General features: G+C 48.1%; 1 protein-coding gene across 4 annotated transcripts in view; it reads right to left on the bottom strand.

Moving 5' to 3' along the window:
* Positions 1–21706, bottom strand: part of SLC29A4 (solute carrier family 29 member 4) — a 30588-nt gene that overhangs the window by 6498 nt on the left and 2384 nt on the right. The window contains exons 2-8 of one of the 4 annotated variants that reach the window (XM_068117624.2): positions 16143–16334; positions 9024–9233; positions 7393–7524; positions 6869–6982; positions 5057–5185; positions 4645–4719; positions 939–1201 (exon numbers count right to left, since the gene is read on the bottom strand). In XM_068117624.2, the coding sequence (XP_067973725.2) occupies positions 939–1201; positions 4645–4719; positions 5057–5185; positions 6869–6982; positions 7393–7524; positions 9024–9219 (909 nt within the window). In that variant the 5' untranslated portion in view covers positions 9220–9233; positions 16143–16334. Of the gene's footprint in view, positions 1–929; positions 1202–4644; positions 4720–5056; positions 5186–6868; positions 6983–7392; positions 7525–8516; positions 8601–9023; positions 9356–16142; positions 16335–21706 lie in introns of those variants that run through there. The other 3 variants (XM_068117623.2, XM_068117625.2, XM_078777706.1) reach the window with 3 other exon arrangements.

A 21706-nucleotide genomic window follows, 5' to 3' on the forward strand; every position in this document is an offset into this window, starting at 1 on the left:
TGCCAATAAGTTTCCCTTTTTGGAATTATTTTCAATTTTGTTTGACTTCCAGACAGGCAGACGGAATTTTAAAAAAATTCAGAAGTTTTATATTTAAAAAAATCGGAAGTGTACCGCCATTGATACAGCGTCTTTTACACCACCTTATTTAACATGTTTGACTTCAATTTCCATTCTTCAAATTTCCATTCCTTTTTGGAATTATTTTCAATTTTGTTTGACTTCCAGACAGGGAGACGGAATTTAAAAAAAATTCTGAAGTTTTATATAAAAAAAATCGGAAGTGTACCGCCATTGATACAGCGTCTTTTACACCACCTTATTTAACATGTTACATTAGTTCTTCGTGCCAGTAAGTTTCCCTTTTTGGAATTTTTTTCAATTTTGTTTGACTTCCAGACAGGCAGATGGAAGAAATTTTTTTTTTTAAATCTCACTCCTCTATGCACATGCGAAATCGGGACGAAATTCCGTACAATTTGCCAAAGTCAGAGCCAAAGTACTGATAACTACAGGTCCGTGTTCCGATTCATGGTGTAGGAGTCAAAATGTAACATTCAATTGAAATCAAGTAGTTCCTCGAGCATACGTTGATGTATGCAGACAGACAGACGGACGGACAGACAGATGGAGTGAACCAATTGCTCAACCCCACTTTGCTCTTCGCGCACGCGGGGGGAATATGGTTGGTGACCGACATGAAGAGGCCGATGTGGAATGAATAATGTAGAGGCTTCCTTTGTGTTGGCAGAAATTCAGTTTGCCCATCAGAACCTGTGCACGTTTATTTTTCCCAAAATCTTAACTCGATTCTCCATAACTAGGCCAACATGACCTTATTGAGGCAAGTAAGGAAGGTCATTGTACAATTCAGTTCTGATTGTACCGGTATGAACAAAGACCCTGATAAATAGCTAATGGACACTTACGAATCTTACTTCCTCCGCAGCTACATCGTGATGGGCTAAGTATTGGGGGCCGCCACCAGAAGGTCGGGAGGCCATGGGTGGTGTGGGCAACCACTCTTGGTTCAAGAGGTGATGGCGCACAAAGGCGGATCGGCGAGTGATCTGGTGCAGGCAGCAGCAAGTAGCTTCGAGCACCGTAGAGATGAGGAAGAATGCTAAAGTGTTTTGTCGTTCGTCTTTCACCACCGTCTTCGTGACGATGCGGCTCATCGACACGATGACTCCCGCTGTGCCTGGAGATGAGACACAAAGCAGCGATGAGAAGGGTGAGGCCCAGAGCCATCTGGAGCCTTTGAGTGATAGTGATGTCGTTTATATTCATTACCTTATCTGCTGCAGCTGGCAGGATAGCCCAGGGTTAAGCACACCGGTCTCTGAGCTGTCTAGCATGGGTTTGAATCTGGAAAAACCTATAAACTGTCATCTCGGCGTGTCACAGGTGTGGGGGGAACGAGGGGGGGGGGGGCGGATTGATCAATGTATGTGCCATCCCTCTGATGGACGTCAAACCGGGTGTCCCATGTGCTAGTAACATTTGGTGGGTATTGAAGCTTCCATGACGTCTTTCACGAGGAGGAGGTGAGCTATCGCCGGTACCCTGGCCAAATTATAAATTATTGCTCCAACCTACAGGTATATGTTGAGCCTGGTGTTGGCTTGGGATCCTAGGATCCTGGGTGTGAATCCCGGTCGATCGCTGAATTAACCCCAGGGGGTTGATTCAGCCTGTCATCCTTCCGAGGTCTGCAAATTGAGTACCAGTTCACTGGTAATTCCCTGTGTGTCGCAAAAGGCGACTAACAGGGTTGGCGGCAGGAAGGGCAACCGGCCATAAAACGTCGCTTCAAAAAGGGGACCACGGTGCCCGAAAAAGGCAAACCCCTGCTCTGCGGTGAAAAATGGGACCACGGTGCCCGAAAAAGGCCGACCCCCGCTCTGCGGGGAAAAATGGGGCCACGGTGCCCGAAAAAGGCCAACCCCCGCTTTGCGGGGAAAAATGGGACCACGGTGCCCGAAAAAGGCCAACCCCCACTCTGCGGGGAAAAATGGGACCATGGTGCCCGAAAAGGGCCAACCCCTGCTCTGCGGGCAAAAATGGGACCATGGTGCCCGAAAAAGGCCAACCCCCGCTCTGCGGGGAAAAATGGGACCGCGGTGCACGAAAAAGGCCAACCCTGCTCTGCGGGGAAAAATGGGACCACGGTGTCCAAAAAAGGCCAACCCCCGCTCTAGCAGGGAAAATGGCCTTTAAAATGCATGTTGTTGTGTTGTTGTTGGTGCCCGAAAAAGGCCGACCCCTGCTCTGCAGGGAAAAATGGGACCACGGTGCCCGAAAAAGGCCAACCCCCACTCTGTGGGGAAAAATGGGACCACATTGCCCGAAAAAGGCCAACCCCCACTCTGTGGGGAAAAATGGGACCATAAAAAAAAAAAAAAAAAAAAAAAAAGGGGAAAATGGGACCATGGTGCCCGAAAAAGGCTGACCCCTGCTCTGCGGGGAAAAATGGGACCACATTGCCCGAAAAAGGCCAACCCCCGCTCTAGCAGGGAAAATGGCCTTTAAAATGCATGTTGTTGTGTTGTTGTTGGTGCCCGAAAAAGGCCGACCCCTGCTCTGCAGGGAAAAATGGGACCACGGTGCCCGAAAAAGGCCAACCCCCACTCTGTGGGGAAAAATGGGACCATGGTGCCCGAAAAAGGCTGACCCCTGCTCTGCGGGGAAAAATGGGACCACATTGCCCGAAAAAGGCCAACCCCCACTCTGTGGGGAAAAATGGGACCATGGTGCCCGAAAAAGGCCAACCCCCGCTCTGCGGGGAAAAATGGGACCACGGTGCACGAAAAAGGCCAACCCCTGCTCTGCGGGGAAAAATGGGACCACGGTGTCCAAAAAAGGCCAACCCCCGCTCTAGCAGGGAAAATGGCCTTTAAAATGCATGTTGTTGTGTTGTTGTTGGTGCCCGAAAAAGGCCGACCCCTGCTCTGCAGGGAAAAATGGGACCACATTGCCCGAAAAAGGCCAACCCCCGCTCTAGCAGGGAAAATGGCCTTTAAAATGCATGTTGTTGTGTTGTTGTTGGTGCCCGAAAAAGGCCGACCCCTGCTCTGCAGGGAAAAATGGGACCACATTGCCCGAAAAAGGCCAACCCCCGCTCTAGCAGGGAAAATGGCCTTTAAAATGCATGTTGTTGTGTTGTTGTTGGTGCCCGAAAAAGGCCGACCCCTGCTCTGCAGGGAAAAATGGGACCACGGTGCCCGAAAAAGGCCAACCCCCACTCTGTGGGGAAAAATGGGACCATGGTGCCCGAAAAAGGCTGACCCCTGCTCTGCGGGGAAAAATGGGACCACATTGCCCGAAAAAGGCCAACCCCCGCTCTAGCAGGGAAAATGGCCTTTAAAATGCATGTTGTTGTGTTGTTGTTGGTGCCCGAAAAAGGCCGACCCCTGCTCTGCAGGGAAAAATGGGACCACGGTGCCCGAAAAAGGCCAACCCCCACTCTGTGGGGAAAAATGGGACCATGGTGCCCGAAAAAGGCCAACCCCCGCTCTGCGGGGAAAAATGGGACCACGGTGCACGAAAAAGGCCAACCCCTGCTCTGCGGGGAAAAATGGGACCACGGTGTCCAAAAAAGGCCAACCCCCGCTCTAGCAGGGAAAATGGCCTTTAAAATGCATGTTGTTGTGTTGTTGTTGGTGCCCGAAAAAGGCCGACCCCTGCTCTGCAGGGAAAAATGGGACCACGGTGCCCGAAAAAGGCCAACCCCCACTCTGTGGGGAAAAATGGGACCATGGTGCCCGAAAAAGGCCAACCCTCACGCTGCGGGGAAAAATGGGACCACGGTGCCCGAAAAAGGCCAACCCCCACTCTGTGGGGAAAAATGGGACCATGGTGCCCGAAAAAGGCCAACCCCCACTCTGTGGGGAAAAATGGGACCATGGTGCCCGAAAAAGGCCAACCCTCGCGCTGCGGGGAAAAATGGGATCACGGTGCCCGAAAAAGGCCGACCCCCACCCTGTGGGGAAAAATGCGACCACGGTGCACGAAAAAGGCCAACCCCTGCTCTGCGGGGAAAAATGGCCTCTAAAGGTGGTTCTTCACGTATATACGTTGATGAGATATATTTATCGAAATACATATTATTAAGTGTTCGTGTGTGAGTTTGTGTGTTTGTATGTTCTTCATTCACGGCCGAACCGTCGCACATAGAGGTCCCAAAATTTGGGTGTAGGTACCTCAGAATCTGGGACCACGGTGCCCGAAAAAGGCCAACGAAAAAAGTTGACGGGCCGAATGGCCTCCTGCACACATCAATTAGCCTCTTAGAGCGGGGGTTGGCCATGGTGTCCTTGCCCCTTGCGAGGGGGCAAGGTTTTAAGCTAGCACTCGTTGGCCTTGAGGTCTGTTTTATGAGGCCAACAAATAGCTCAACCTTATATGCCGGGTATCCCACCCTAACCCCCCAAAGATATCCCCATCCCCTCCGCGAAGTGCCTGGTAGCCCCTGCTAGGAAAAAGAAAGAAAGAAAACTTGTAAAAATGGTGATTAAATAATAATTTAATAATGATAAGGTTGTCTAAACTTGGCAAGCTAGGTGATGTCGATGCTGTAAAAATTACTTATCGATATGTTCAATGCGTTGCATTCCATCCCCGAACCTGTAACCCCGATCTTACTCTCTCCTGTCATGATGGCCTGGGTGTATCGAGGAGGAAGCAAGCTCACGTAGCCGTAGAAGCTGGACTGTTGCACTGTCGTGATAAAGAACAGACGTGCAAAAGCATACACAGATCCATGGAGGGATAGAACCAGTCGCGACATGTATAAACGAGGGAGCAACCGCTCAAATGGGATGCAATCCTTACACGTCACTGTCATAAACGATTCAGTTGTCATCCTCAATCTTCATCATTTTGCTGTTCGAGCTTCTTTCTTTACTCACTCGTTTCTTCATTTTGCTCATTCTGCCCGTAATCATTTTAATTTTCACAGCATTGCCTTAGTCTTCCAGGCCACAATCAACTTACTCACGCATTTAGGAATACGACACAAGCTTGACCACTGGTGCACTGTCCACACAATCCGTACCGGTGCAGCCAAAGGCACACAGTGCTATGGCAAGGAGGGTGACGTGGTACTGGAACTGCGGAGGAACGAGTTCCAAGGCGAGGTCAAAAACAGACACCAACAGCAAGGTCAGCAGGACGAGGATGTAACCTGCACACATCAATTAGCCATAAAGGATTCATAATCATAAACTTCATTATGATCAGACTCAGTGGTGTAATGGTTAGAGCGTCTGCTCTGAATCTGGGACCCAGGACCCCGACTCTCAATCTGGGACCCCAATCTTAATCTGGGACAACTGAATCTGGTTCAAACCCCAACTGAGACCCACCAAAGACTTATAAAATGGCGTGTACTGCTTCCTTGCTTGATTCTCAGCATTTTCAAAGGATAGAGCACAAACAACCATAGGTTGGCAACCATTGCCCAGACTTGACGGGCCTAATGGCCTCCTGCATTGAAGTTCCTTGCGAGGGAACTCATTATTATAATTATCATTACTGGCGGAATCATCAGCTTTGCTATCTCTTACTATAATGGAGCAAATGTGGACGTCACCAAAACTCCAAAAAATTGACATGTGGTGGAAACAGCGACACCTTTGGTGGTAGGCGGTATTACATGTGGCGGAAACAGCACCACCTTTGGTGGTAGGTGGTATTACATGTGGTGGAAACAGCACCACCTTTGGTGGTAGGCGGTATTACATGTGGTGGAAGTAGCGCCACCTTTGGTAGTAGGTGGTATTACACGTGGTGGAAACAGCACCACCTTTGGTGGTAGGCGGTATTACATGTGGTGGAAACAGCACCACCTTTGGTGGTAGGCGGTATTACATGTGGTGGAAACAGCACCACCTTTGGTGGTAGGCGGTATTACATGTGGTGGAAACAGCACCACCTTTGGTGGTAGGCGGTATTACATGTGGTGGAAACAGCACCACCTTTGGTGGTAGGCGGTAGTACACGTGGTGGAAACAGCGCCACCTTTGGTGGTAGGCGGTATTACATGTGGTGGAAATATCTCCACCTTTGGTGGTAGGCGGTATTACATGTAGTGGAAATACACCACCTTTGGTGGTAGGCGGTATTACATGTGGTGGAAACAGCACCACCTTTGGTGGTAGGTGGTATTACACGTGGTGGAAACAGCACCACCTTTGGTGGTAGGCGGTATTACATGTGGTGGAAACAGCACCACCTTTGGTGGTAGGTGGTATTACATGTGGTGGAAATATCTCCACCTTTGGTGGTAGGCAGTATTACATGTAGTGGAAACAGCACCACCTTTGGTGGTAGGCGGTAATACAAATCATCGTCCATCTTATGATATGGTGGATGTGTTGTGATCAATAAAATTGCTTTCAAAAATAATCCAAATCACAACTATAGTTAGAAGCGATAGATCACAATCATCACCTGTGTCATAATCATCAACACCATGATCATCATCACAATCACCTGGATCAAAATCATCATCATAACTATCAACGTAAACAATAACATAATATGTACGGATAACAAGCAAAATAATCCGGAGATTGACTACAGAATTCATCCGTGAGAATAAAGCACACAATCATACCCAAAAAACCTTATTATTGTTACAATAATGATAATCACAATTGTCATTATACACTTAAACATGGCTGTAATTGTCTTTTCAATAGAGTATTGCCACGAACACGAGCTCTATTGTTGAAGTCATCACAATGACTGCAATCAAAATCCCAGTTAGTACTCCCGTCGCATCTCTTATTCCCACAACTATTGTAATCAACAACAGGACTGTGATCATAACGGTGAGTGTGTGGTGCGTGTGCGACGTTCTTACCGGCCGTGATGCGAGTGTGCAGAGATAAGAGCTCGACGAATGCATTGTTGATGAGTGAGGCAGCCAACGCCGTCCCTACGTAGGTGATGCTGAGATCAAGAACCACGGACGTGCCTGAAAAGGTGACAAGATGGTCGGGATATCATCTCGGCGACATTACGGTGCGGCGCTCAAAATGGACTATAAACTGTCATCTCGGTGTCCAGAGCCTGGTGTTGGCTCAGCGGTTAAGGTGCTGGCTTGGGCTCCTAGGATCCTGGGTTCGAATCCCGGTTGATCGTTGAATTGACGCCAGCGGGCGGGGTTGACTCAGCCGGTCATCCTTCCGAGGTCGGCAAATTGAGGACCAGCTCACTGGTAATTCCCTGTGTGCCGCAAGAGGCGACGAACGCATCCGGCCATAAAACATCGTTTCAAAAAGGGGACCAAGGTGCCCCAAAAAAGGCCAACCCCTGCTCTGTGGGGGAAAAGGGCCTCCGAAGGTTGTTCCTTTGCTCAAAATGGCCAGATGCTGACCTGGTTACCTGGAAACCTGTGATGTAGGAAATCGACGTCCGTCACAAAGCTGTTGTAAGGAAGCAGGAATCCGACCCCTGCCAGCAACATGGAGAAGTAGATGCCATGATGGTCATCTGAGGGGCTTGGCTGGATGTAAGCTGGGGACAGAAGATAGTGATGGGTTTATAAAGGCCAGAATTCAGTAACACGGATGAACATCATAAAGGACAGTGCTGGGGCCTGCTTAGATTCACATTGGGCCATTCAACATATATGGTGAGGATCTCATGGCACAAGATGGGAAATTAATATATTTTTGATTTTGAACCTCCATCCATTGTTGAGGACCTCCATCCTTTTCATATTAAAAAAGGAGTCATTTATTTTTCATTCATCAAATGCTCATGGATTGGTTTGTAAATACATCGCATCTCAAAAACAGTAGTCGACATCAGTGAAGCTTACAGGAATTATTAGGACCGCATAGGGCTTTCGTGAGCGTAATGGCCTCCTCCTGTGTTGAAGGTCCTCAGGAGGTACTAGTATTCTTACTGGTATTATAGTATCAGCGGTACCCGCAGAAATTCCGTGTGATGTAAAATTTGACTTCAGGTCCTCAACTCGCCCACCACCCAACCTTGAACCCCTTATTGTCTCCCGTCGCTCAGCGGAGCGAAAGGGGGACTATGGTTTTCCCCTCCGTCCGTGTGTCCGTCCGTCCGTCCGTCCGGGCGTGCGTGTGTGCGTGCGTGCGTGTGTGTGTGCGTGCGTGCGTAAGCGAAGGACCGCATTCGAATTTGGTGTGTGGGTGCAACCCACGTCAACATCCAAGATGGCCGCCGCCATGTATGTCTGATGCCATGTATGTCTGAACCTTGTAACCTGCATATCTTGAAAAATAAGCGAAGTACCAACTTCTAATCCGGTGTGTGGGTGTATCTAGGCATAAGGAAGAACGCTATTGAAAATTGGGTGGCCACGTCAAAATCCAATATGGCCGCCTCCATGCATGTCTGAACCTTGTGAGCGAAATATCATATCATAGCATGTTTTCTGCGTCTTAAACTTTGTCAACTCACATCACTTCACCGACGGGGGACCTAGGCGTAACGCTTGTTATTATACCAATACCAACTTCACCGACTCCTACCTCCTCATAACCTGCTTTTCCACCTTCCCAGCTTCTCCCAGTGGCACAGCTTAAAGGTGCCAGTGCCCACATTTCAAGGCTCAACTGTTACAAGCAGATCATGGGGAAAAAACAAATATGGAGAAACCAAAGAGATCAGGTCAGGAGAAGGTGAACGTTCAATTGGCTCAATGAAGCAAGAGGTCCTGAAGCAGGTATATATAATCTTTCATCTCAAATACCGTTCGATTTTTTGATGCAGGGACGAAAGACAAACGAAAGGGTCATCTACCTTTTCTCTGTCCACCCATCTGTTTACCATCACCTTACCCTCCATAAATGCAAGAACCTTCCGACCATTGTTGTTTAACCTTTGCACAAACCCCAGCATTGGTACATGGAAAGTTTGAGTCCAAATAAATATGAATCGTTCATTCAAATTCAAACTTCTTCGCGTTTACAAATCGAACGCGTCAATGCAAGTTGAAGAAGGCAGTGCGACCCATTTGGAATTGAGAGGTAACAAACCGATGGAGTCGCACGATGATGGCGAACCGTTCCTAGGACCTCCTCTCTCCTCGTCGCAATCATGGACGTCGTCTCCTCGACCGTCGCTCCTCACAACCTGCTCGTCTTCCCCAACTTGCCTCGTCTCCATTTCGCTCCAGCGCCCAGCTGTCTCGTCGGTGTCCAGCAGGGTCAGAGTTGTCCTCAGACTCTTCATGCCGGGGTGGCTCCCTGTGGTGGTTGAGAGGGTTCAATAGGGTGATCGGTTCAACATTCCATGTGTTGGACTTGGGAAGCGAAACGGTTTAAAAGATGGCGGGGCATGTTTATGGGCTGCGCAAGCATTTGCTTATGGATCAACTCCAATTTCATTCACATGCAATTCCCGTAAGTGCAACGGTGGTGATTATGATGGCGAAAATGTTTCGGTCAGACAAAGTCCCAATGACAGATCAGAGGTTTTAGTGGATTGTTTTGTTGTAGTTTTTGTTGCTTCCAAGATCTCTTGACCTCATTTTTGAGGTCCTGGTATTTTGTCATTTTCTTGATTTCTGCGTTGTTTAGGCCAAAATCGCTGGGTACTGATATCTCTTTGATCAATGCTGTTTTTTCCTTTTTGTTCCCGAGTACAATGTCCGGACGCAATGCCTGGTTTCGATGTTCACGGTCGATGGGATCATCAAGTCGTATATGAGCATGACGATTCATTTTCAATGATTGCCCTTGGTTCGTGTTTCCATGAGTTTTGTGTGTGTGTGTGTGTGTGTGTGTGTGTGTGTGTGTGTGTATATATATATATATGTGTGTGTGTGTGTGTGTGTGTGTGTGTGTGTGTCTGTGTGTGTGTGTGTTTGTGGAAGTGTGTGTGTGTGTGTTTGTGGAAGTGTGTGTGTGTGTGTCTATGTGTGTTTGTGTGTTTGTGTGTGTCTGTGTGTGTGTGTGTAAGTGTAACACATTTGTAATTCTGCATCCCTCATTTCAATACCCTCTAAAACATCACTGCATTTGTTATGACTTATGAGCCTCCACCAGTGCAACTATGACATTTTAAAGTTTATTTCCAGCAAATCCTCAATCAGAAGATTCCTTGTCCTCGTAAGTCAAACTAGACCTTCGTTTTAAACCTTCTTTATTAAAAAAAATTGCGAAGTTTTCATGTGAATGTTCTCAATGCAAAGTATGAAGATGGAGGAAATGTGCCCCCTGGTGGTAGGAAAAAAAGTAAATCTGCTCTATTCCACCCATTAACCACCGACCTTTTTTTTTTTTTTTTTTTTTGGATACTGAATCGAGGCTCGTGAAAGAGCTAACATTTACTTCACAAACAAATCAACCAGACAAACAAAATACCCAAAAAGAGGGAGCGGAAGACAAGATGGGGAGAGAAGGATAAGCACACAAACACAACATCCGAGAGCAGGGAGATGTGTGGAAGGGAGAGGGCCCGGGGGGGGGGGGGAGGCATGGGAAGGGGGGCGGGAGGGAGAAGTATAAAACACAAGGACACCAAGGACTTCCTGGACAGAAGTTGGTATTTCAAAAAAGTGGAATTAGGATGAAATTAGCGGGGGTAGAAAAGATCAAGGTTTTGGATGGGGGACGATAAGAGATGGTGGTGAACAGCTGTTTTAAAGACTTGGAGAGTGGAGTGGGATTGAAGAGAGTGAGGGAGTTTGTTCCAAAGGTGGGAGAAAAGAGGAATGAAGGAGTGAAGGTGAGCAGAGAGTCTTGATTTTGGCAGTTTAACCATAAGAGGGTTGCAGGCAGATCTTGTGCGACCTGTAGGAATATTTGCGGGACAGAGCCCAGAGAGAGCTGGGGGGGGCAAGGCCAGGGAGGAGTCGGTCGAAGACGGAAAGACCACCAACCTGCCTGCGGTGAGTGAGTGAGAGGCCCTTGGAGTTAGCTTCATCGCGGGAGATTCCAATGATTCTTAATGCTTTGGTTTCAACAGCGTGAAGGCGAGCGAGGTGTGAGGCAGGAGCACCAGCCCAGAGGGGAGAGCAGTATTCCATTGAGCTGCGGATGAAAGCCTTCTATGTGGTGAGGAGCTCAGGTGTGCCAAGGAAGGACTTCGCACGACGGAGGATGCCCAGTCGGCGACTGGTTTTGGAGGCCAGATTTGAAATGTGGTTTTCCCAGGAAAGATCATAGCAGATAGTGAGACCCAAAAGCTTGAGTGACAGAACTTCTTGGAGAGGATTATTCAGAAAGTGGATGGGAGGGTTGTCCAGTCGGTCTTTTCGGAGAGACATCGTAAGAGTGTGAGATTTGTCAGGATTGAAAGACATGTTCCACTTGTTTGCCCAGTCTGTGATTTTGTCAAGGTCTGCAGAGAGTGAGAAGGCTGCAGACTGCCGATCTGAGGGATGAAGAATGGAGCGACAGAGAGTAGAGTCGTCAGCAAAGAGATAGAGAGGATTTTCAAGAGAGTCAGAGAGATCATTGATGAAGACCAGAAAAAGCACAGGGCCCAGAACACTGCTTTGGGGAACTCCAGCCTGAACAGGAAGAGGAGATGAGAGAAACCCATTCAGGGCCACACGTTGACTATGACTAGAGAGGAAGTCCGCCAGCCATGCGTGGAGATTTCCATGGATACCAAAAGAGGAGAGTTTGGTGAGCAGAGCGGGGTGCCAGACCATATCGAAGGCACATGATATGTCAAGGGAGACTGCTCTAATTTCCTGTTTGGCATTGAGGACCTCCATCCATTGTTGAGAAAGCAGAAGCAGCATGTCCAGAGTGGAGTGTCCAGGTCTGAAACCAAATTGATGATCAGAGATCAAGCCATTGGAGAAGAGGAAAGATTTCATATCTGAAGCAATGATGGATGCCATGACTTTGCTGATAATTGGGAGAAGGCTGATTGGTCGGTAGTTGCTGGGATCTGTTTTTGCACCTTTTTTGTGCAAAGCGGTGATGTTGGCAGATTTCCAAGCAGATGGAAGATGACCTTGAGCAAAAGAGAGGGTGAAAAGAACAGAGAGAGGGAGTGAAAGAGCGGAAGAACATGATTTTAGGACCCGTGGGCTGATGCCGTCAGGTCCAGTTGCAGAATCAGAGTCGAGGGTTGACAGAAACTTTTCCACCTTGTCAGGAGGAAAGGACACAGAGTCCAGGAGCAGCTGGGTACGACTGGGTACGGTGGGTACAGATAGGGATGGGTTTGGGACACAAGATTTAGAGGCAAACACAGAGTTGAGGCATTCAGCTTTTTCACGTGCGGAGTCAGCCGTGTGGCCATTTGAGGTGAGGGAGGGGATGGAGGGGGAACAAACACCAGAAACAGATTTGACCAGACGCCACCAGGATTTGGAAGAGGGAGACAGATAAGAGAGTTCGGTCCTGAGAACGGAGAGATATTGTTTCCTGGCTCTCCTGAGGGTGGACACACACTTGTTTCGGGCTTTGTGAAAGGAAATGAGATTTCCTTCTGTTGGATTTGCTTTCCAGGAGACGAAAGCAAGTTGTTTCTGGGCAATAGCCTCACCACAAGATTCCGTGTACCATGGACGGGAGGAAGGGTATGACAACTGAAGACGAGATGGGATAAATCTGTGCATGAGAGAGAGCAATTTACTTTGGAAGAATTCCCAGGATGAGTTGATGTCAGAGGCAGTAGAGATGGGAAACCAGTCCAGATGATTGATGGCTGCTTGAAGACTGTGCCAGTTGGCCTGAGTGAAATGCCAGACTCGTCGACGCTGAGGAGGCTCTCTGAGAATGGTCAGAGAGATGTCCACTTTAACAAGCACATGATCAGAAGAGCCGATTGGAGCAGAAGAAGAGCAGCAGACATTTTCAGGGAAGTTAGTCATAACCAAGTCCAGAAGAGAAGATGCTCCGTTGACTGAGATCCGGGTTGGGAAATTGACAGATTGTGTCAGTCCCAGTGAGTCACAGAGTCCTTTGCTGAAGAGCCATGGCTGGTGAGAGAGGTACCCACCCCCAGCCAACTGGCATGGTGACAGTTGAAATCACCACATATGAGGAATAGAGAGTTGGGATGGGTAGATAGAAGTTGGTCCATATTATCAGACAGCAAGATGTAGATGGAGTCATCACTGTTTGGTGGACGGTACAACACACATATGAACAAAAGGTGGGAGCGAAGGGGAAGCCGTAGCCAAAGGTATTCCTGGGGGTGAGGTGGAGAGAGTGCAGTGGAGGGCGAGTGAGGAAGAGAGTTTTTTTTATAAAGATAGCAACCCCACCTCCAGGACGAGGCTGAGGTCTATCATACCGGAGGAGGAAGTAACCTGGGAAAGATACCAAGGAATCAGAGACATCATGAAGGAGGAAAGTTTCTGTTAAGCTTCTGTTCTTCCCCCAACTTCTTCTTCTTCTTCCCCCAACTTCCCCCACACTTCCCACCTAAAGCAAGGTTGAAAGATGGCAGAACGTTTGTTCTACCAGGAATGATCCAAAATCGAATTTTGAGTTTTAAAAACATTCTGTTTTTTCACCTTTGTGGACCCAAGTCCCCACCACCTGGGGCATGAACCGAGGGTTAAATGTAAAAAATCGTTACATATTCTCTACATCCCCCAGTGTTGATTGAATAAACATACCCCCCCCCCCCCTTCCCACGCCTCCTCCCCCCAAACCCTATCCCTCCCACACGTCTTCCTGCTCTTAAATGTTGTGTGCTCTCCAGTGTTTGTGTGCTTCCCCTTCTCTTGTCTTCCGCTCCCTCTTTTTATATATTTTGTTTGTCTGGTTGATTTGTTTGTGAAGTAAATGTCAGCTCTTTCACGAGCCTCGATTCAGTATACAAAAAAAATGTTTTCAAATTTACCCATAATTCCATTTTTTGGAACTTTTCACCCCACCCCAGGGCTTCAGTCAGTGAAGCCAAAAATTGTACTGTTCTCGCACATTCTTACCATGTGGTAATCATAACTACCAAGTTTGGTGAATTTCTGCAAACGCGTTTAGGAGGAAACAGCGTGAGGGGCAGACGCAGCCGATTACAATATGCCCTTTTATTACTGTTTTTACATGGGGATTACGGGTGGAGTTGCTACTACTACTACTACTACTACTACAACTACTACTAATACTACGACAACTACTACTACTACTATGACTACTACTACTACGACTACTACGACTATTACTACTACGACCACTATGACTATTACTACTACTATGACTACTAATACTACAACTACTACTAATACTACTACTACAATGACTACTACTACGACGACTACTACTACTACAACTGACTACTACCACTGATTACGACTACTACTACTACTACGACTAATACTACGACTACTACTACTATTACTACTACGACTAATACTACGACTACTACTACGACTACTATGACTATTACTACTACTATGACTACTAATACTACAACTACTACTAATACTACTACTACTACTACAATGACTACTACTACTACTACTACAACTATGACTACTACCACTGATTACGACTACTACTACTACTACGACTAATACTACGACTACTACTACTATTACTACTACGACCACTACTACTACAACTACTACAACGACTACTACTACTACGACTACTACTACAACTATGACTACTACTACTACGACTACTACTACTACTACGGCTTCGACTATTACTACTACTACTACGACTATTACTACTACTACTATTACCACTAGTACTAATACTACAACTACTAAAACTACGACTATTACTACTACGACGATTACTACTACTACTACGATTACGACTACTATTACGACTACAACTACTACCACTACTACGACTATGACAACTACTACTACTATGACTACGACTACTATGACTTACTACTACGACGTTTACTACTACTACTACTACTACTATTACTACTAGTACTACTACTACAACAACTACTACTACAACAACTATGACTACTACTACAACTATGACTACTACTACTACTACTACGACTACGACTACTACTACGACTACTACTACTACGACTACTACTACTACGACTACTACTACTACGACTACTACTATGACTGCTACTACAAGTTATTTAACAGCCCCAATACATGGTGGGTTCGGACGGGGAAGGTTTTCGGTCCAAGTCTTTCACGAATGGCTGGCTAGTCCTGAAGGCGGCAGGGATTTGAAATTTGTTGAGGGTGCCGGAGATAACGCACCTCCGTGTGTGTGTGTGTGTGCGCGTGTGTGTGCGTGTTTGCGTGTGCGTGTGTGTCAGTAGACGGGACAACTGGCAGACCGTGCCTCCGAAGGACTGCACACACATTGATATTGATGAACCTCCCGACATGTCAAATACCAGGCAGTTTGGAGCTGGGTTGAGATTCGAACCCAGTCTAGATAGCCAGCTCAATACATATATACCTCCAAGTTATTCCGCCCCCTCCTCCAAAATATATGAGGAAGGAATATAATTTTTTTTTTTAATATTTGTTTACCAACGACATACTCAACAACTAGAACAGCACTCAGTAGTGAGCTACCTCCACCTGGTTGGCCATATCACTCAATGGTGAAGAATCATTTAAAAAAATTATACGAGCCGGATCCGGTTCTTCACCAAAATCGAATCAATTTTTCCTTGTCACACACCCAACCTGTCCACCAAGTTTCGTCCAAATCCATCTACAACTTTTTGAGATATCCTGCTGTGTATCGGTTTTGGCCCGATCTCCCAATGGTGAAGAATCAATAAAAAAAATTCTAGTAGCCGGATCCGAATCCGGATCTTCACCAGAATCGAATTATTTCGTCCTTGTCACATACGCTACCTCTCTGCCAAATTTCGTCCGAATCCGTCCACAACTTTTTGAGATATTTTGTTCACAAACGGACAGACAGACAGACAGACAGACAGGGGTGAAAACATCACCGACATCCACCTTTGGCGACTGAGGTGACAAAACAAATCCACGTTCCGAGAACTTTTTGAACGACACATCTACGTTATCAGGGATGGGAGATGATTGCCGAGGGATTTGCTTGGGAAGCAAAACAAAAAGATCAAGTTTTCCAAACAAGGATTTCCTCCATGATGACGATATTTGGGGTTGTAAATAGTGGGGATAGTGGGAACACCGAGTGCGGGGGTTCATGATCAGGCATCCATCCATTCATCCATCCATCGTGGGATGAAAAACGCGACCGACTCACAAAAACAAACGGCTCAGGATGGACAGGATGGAGGATCGCCGCCTGGGACGGGAAGAGGCGGGATGAACCGGCGGTGCTCGAGTTCGGGACCCATTCACGACGCGCTCAGCCAGGGATCCCCAACAGCCGATGGGATGAGGAAGAAGAGGAGGTAGAGTGAAGAAGATTCCCCACCCACGTCTTCCCTTGGGACTGAGGAAAAAAAAGAAAGAACAAAACAAACAAATAAATTCGAGGAAGAAGAGCACGAATATACAAAATACAACACATTATGATTACGACTGAATTATTTATGGATTACAAAAAGCGAAATTTCCTCTTTAAGTCCAAGTGTCATAATCGAGTCTGAGGTACATGGAGGTTGCTGCAGCACTTTGTCGCCTAGCAACAGATGCAGCCATTTTCACTAATTCATCTCTGGCTTCCACCTTGTATCCCTCAATCAGCCCAACCATCCCAAAATAAGATTAGGCCTTTGTGTGCTGCAGATATTCCGGCGGGAAATCAAGCATTACGGGAAGTTATTAGGCCCGTGCAATGGTTGCCAACCTACAGTTGTCTGTCGGTGCTCCATCGTATGTAAATGTTGAGCCTCATGCAAGTAAGCAGCACAGTACCATTATTAAAAAGTGTTTGGAATGCCTTGGTCGGGATTCGAACCTCTGACATTCCCAGACTTATAGCACACACCAACCATGACACCACCCAATGTCAGTTACAAAAGTCCCTGTGACGTACCTTGATATCTATCTATAATTCCAGTAATCTGTGTGTGTGTGTGTGTGTGTGTGTGTGTGTGTGTGTGTGTGTGTGTGTGTGTGTGTGTGTGTGTGTGTGTGTGTGTGTGTGTCTGTGTGTGTGTTTGTTTGTTTGTCTGTGACCGCTGTTTCTCGACAACCACGGGTCCGATATACTTGAAACTTGCCAGGTATATTGCTGGGGACCCGAGGATGTGCCTTTTCAAGGTTTGAAATTAATCGGACAAGTAGTTACCGAGCTATGTCCAAAAAACGATTCAACCAATCAGAGAGCAGCGAGTTATCACGTGTGCCGAACGTGGCGAACACACTCTGCCTCGGATGGCACATTTGAGAGCGTATTCATTTATTTCACGTTTGCAAACTATGTTGGCGTTAAACTATGTTTTAAAACTAATTAAAACTAATTTGCGATTCATCGTAACTGCGATATGCGACCTTCCGGAGCTCCTGTGAGAGCGTGCGCCATTACGGATAGTAATTCAATTAAAAACATAAAAACATTGTCCCAATTCAGTCAGAGCGAAGGGCGTTTTATTTTTCCCCTAAAATTCAGTCGCCGGACGGTGAAAGCTTTTTTTGGGGGGCAGCTACTGGCAGCCACGTACGGCCAATCACAGGACACGTTGTTGTGTCGACGTGCCGTGTGTAAATAGAGGGGGGGGATTGTCACCGTACTCGCAAGCCGTTCGCTTTGGACCAAACCATTTCATGTAAATAGAGGGGGGGGATTGTCACCGTACTCGCAAGCCGTTCGCTTTGGACCAAACCATTTCATGTAAATAGAGGGGGGGGATTGTCACCGTACTCGCAAGCCGTTCGCTTTGGACCAAACCATTTCATGTAAATAGAGGGGGGGGATTGTCACCGTACTCGCAAGCCGTTCGCTTTGGACCAAACCATTTCATGTAAATAGAGGGGGGGGGATATAATTTTAGATATATATATAGTACGGGCATGCCCTAGTAATAAATAATTTATAGACCACGACGAAGAGTTCTTAAAAGCACCAATCACTCGCACCTTCCTGTGGAGTCGGTCAGGGAAATCTTTTGGTCCGAAGTCTTTCACGGAATGCCTGTCCAGGCCAGACTGAAGGTGATTTGGGTAATATATAATTAATTAGTCTAACCCGGAGGAGATGCGAGACTATTGTCTCTGTCTGTCTGTCTATGTGTCCGCGTCTACGGTATATGTTTTGGCTTTTTTAAAAAACCGCGTCTCTGATCGATGCAAAACATGAAACATAGGAATGACTCCCAATGGTGAATATTGCATGGCTAACTCTGACATCATAGGTCACATGGTTTGGCAGCAATATTGGAATAAAAGGAAAAAAATTGGGCATTTTCTCCAAAACCGTTCAATGCAAAAATCGAAACTTAACATATATCATTTATGACGTACATGACTAATGCCAAGAAGCAGTGTGACATAATAGAGTGAGTGCATCGATGGCACAGGTATATGGACAATAATACAAGTTGTACCGTGTTCAGTTATCAATGGTTTTTGTTCTGAATGAACACGCGAGGCAGGACTATGCGCTCCAGTTAGTAAAAAATTGCGAGACTAGAACCGATCCGACAGACCGATGATTTATACATTAGATGGATCCGATAAACGGTGCGCACACATCGATGCCTCGTCCAGCCTGCGAAACACCAGGTTGATATTTTACTGTGTAAACACAAGGTTATATTACACGGTTACACCAGTCAGTTGTGTGAGACTGGACTGTCAGCTGTGCGAGACTAGACTGTCAGCTGTGCGAGACTAGACTGTCAGCTGTGCGAGACTGGACTGTCAGTTGTGCGAGACTGGACTGTCAGCTGTGCGAGACGAGACTGTCAGCTGTGCGAGACGAGACTGTCAGCTGTGCGAGACTAGACTGTCAGCTGTGCGAGACTAGACTGTCAGCTGTGCGAGACTAGACTGTCAGCTGTGCGAGACTGGACTGTCAGTTGTGCGAGACTGGACTGTCAGTTGTGCGAGACTGGACTGTCAGTTGTGCGAGACTGGACTGTCAGTTGTGCGAGACCAGACTGTCAGTAGTGTGAGACTGGACTGTCAGCTGTGTGAGACTAGACTGTCAGCTGTGCGAGACTAGACTGTCAGCTGTGCGAGACTAGACTGTCAGTTGTGCGAGACTGGACTGTCAGTTGTGCGAGACTGGACTGTCAGTTGTGCGAGACTGGACTGTCAGTTGTGCGAGACTGGACTGTCAGTTGTGCGAGACTGGACTGTCAGTTGTGCGAGACTGGACTGTCAGTTGTGCGAGACCAGACTGTCAGTAGTGTGAGACCGGACTGTCAGCTGTGCGAGACTAGACTGTCAGCTGTGCGAGACTAGACTGTCAGTTGTGCGAGACTAGACTGTCAGTTGTGCGAGACTAGACTGTCAGCAGTGTGAGACTAGACTGTCAGCAGTGTGAGACAAGACAGTCAGCTGTGTGAGACTAGACCGCCAACGGTGCGAGACAAGACCGTCAGCGGTGCGAGACTAGACCGTCAGCGGTGCGAGACTCGACCATCAGCGGTGCGAGACAAGACCGTCAGCGGTGCGAGACTAGACCGCCAGCGGTGCGAGACAAGACCGTCAGCGGTGCGAGACTAGACCGTCAGCTGTGCGAGACTCGACCGTCAGCTGTGCGAGACGACCGTCAGCTGTGCGAGACTCGACCGTCAGCTGTGCGAGACTCGACCGTCAGCTGTGCGAGACTCGACCGTCAGCTGTGCGAGACTCGACCGTCAGCTGTGCGAGACTCGACCGTCAGCTGTGCGAGACTCGACCGTCAGCTGTGCGAGACTCGACCGTCAGCTGTGCGAGACTCGACCGTCAGCTGTGCGAGACTCGACCGTCAGCTGTGCGAGACTCGACCGTCAGCTGTGCGAGACTCGACCGTCAGCTGTGCGAGACTCGACCGTCAGCTGTGCGAGACTCGACCGTCAGCTGTGCGAGACTCGACCGTCAGCTGTGCGAGACTCGACCGTCAGCTGTGCGAGACTCGACCGTCAGCTGTGCGAGACTCGACCGTCAGCTGGGCGAGACTAGACCGTCAGCTGTGCGAGACTAGACCTTCAGCGGTGAGAGACTAGACCGTCAGCGGTGCGAGACTCGACCTTCAGCGGTGCGAGACTAGACCGTCAGCGGTGCGAGACTAGACCTTCAGCGGTGCGAGACTCAACTGTCAGCGGTGCGAGACTAGACCTTCAGCGGTGCGAGACTCGACTGTCAGCGGTGCGAGACTAGACCGTCAGCAGTGTGAGCCTAGACCTTTAGCGGTGCGAGACTAGACTGTCAGCGGTGTGAGCCTAGACCTTCAGCGGTGCGAGACTAGACCGTCAGCGGTGCGAGACTCGACCTTCAGCGGTGCGAGACTAGACGGTCTAGGCTCACACCGCTGACATTCAGCGGTGCGAGACTAGACTGTCAGCGGTGTGAGCCTAGACCTTCAGCGGTGCGAGACTAGACCGTCAGCAGTGTGAGCCTAGACCTTCAGCGGTGCGAGACTAGACTGTCAGCAGTGTGAGCCTAGACCTTCAGCGGTGCGAGACTAGACCGTCAGCAGTGTGAGCCTAGACCTTCAGCGGTGCGAGACTAGACTGTCAGCAGTGTGAGCCTAGACCTTCAGCGGTGCGAGACTAGACCGTCAGCAGTGTGAGCCTAGACCTTCAGCGGTGCGAGACTAGACTGTCAGCGGTGTGAGCCTAGACCTTCAGCGGTGTGAGCCTAGACCTTCAGCGGTGCGAGACTAGACTGTCAGCGGTGTGAGCCTAGACCTTCAGCGGTGCGAGACTAGACCGTCAGCGGTGCGAGACTCGACCTTCAGCGGTGCGAGACGAGACCGTCAGCGGTGCGAGACTAGACCTTCAGCGGTGCGAGACGAGACCTTCAGCAGTGCGAGACGAGACCGTCAGCGGTGCGAGATTAGAGACTGTCAGCGGTGCGTGACTGGGCTGACAGTCAGCGGTGCGTGACTGGGCTGACAGTCAGCGGTGCGTGACTGTACTGACAGTCAGCGGTGTGAGATTAGAGAATATCAGCGGTGCGAGATTAGAGAATATCAGCGGTGCGAGATTAGAGAATATCAGCGGTGCGAGATTAGAGAATATCAGCGGTGCGAGATTAGAGAATATCAGCGGTGTGAGATTAGAGAATATCAGTGGTGCGAGATTAGAGAATATCAGCGGTGCGAGATTAGAGAATATCAGCTGTGCGAGATTAGAGAATATCAGCGGTGTGAGATTAGAGAATATCAGCGGTGCGAGATTAGAGAATATCAGCGGTGCGAGATTAGAGAATATCAGCTGTGCGAGATTAGAGAATATCAGCGGTGCGAGATTAGAGAATATCAGCGGTGCGAGATTAGAGAATATCAGCTGTGCGAGATTAGAGAATATCAGCGGTGCGAGATTAGAGAATATCAGCTGTGCGAGATTAGAGAATATCAGCGGTGTGAGATTAGAGAATATCAGCGGTGCGAGATTAGAGAATATCAGCGGTGTGAGATTAGAGAATATCAGCGGTGCGAGATTAGAGAATGTCAGCGGTGCGAGATTAGAGAATATCAGCTGTGCGAGATTAGAGACTGTCAGCGGTGCGAGATTAGAGAATATCAGCTGTGCGAGATTAGAGACTGTCAGCGGTGCGTGACTGGACTGACAGTCAGCGGTGTGAGATGAGAGAATATCAGCGGTGTGAGATTAGAGAATATCAGCGGTGCGAGATTAGAGAATATCAGCGGTGCGAGATTAGAGAATATCAGCTGTGCGAGATTAGAGACTGTCAGCGGTGCGTGACTGG

This window comes from Myxine glutinosa, chromosome 5 (assembly GCF_964187855.1).
Source record: "Myxine glutinosa chromosome 5, kmMyxGlut1.1, whole genome shotgun sequence".
NCBI classification, from domain to species: Eukaryota; Metazoa; Chordata; class Myxini; order Myxiniformes; family Myxinidae; genus Myxine; species Myxine glutinosa.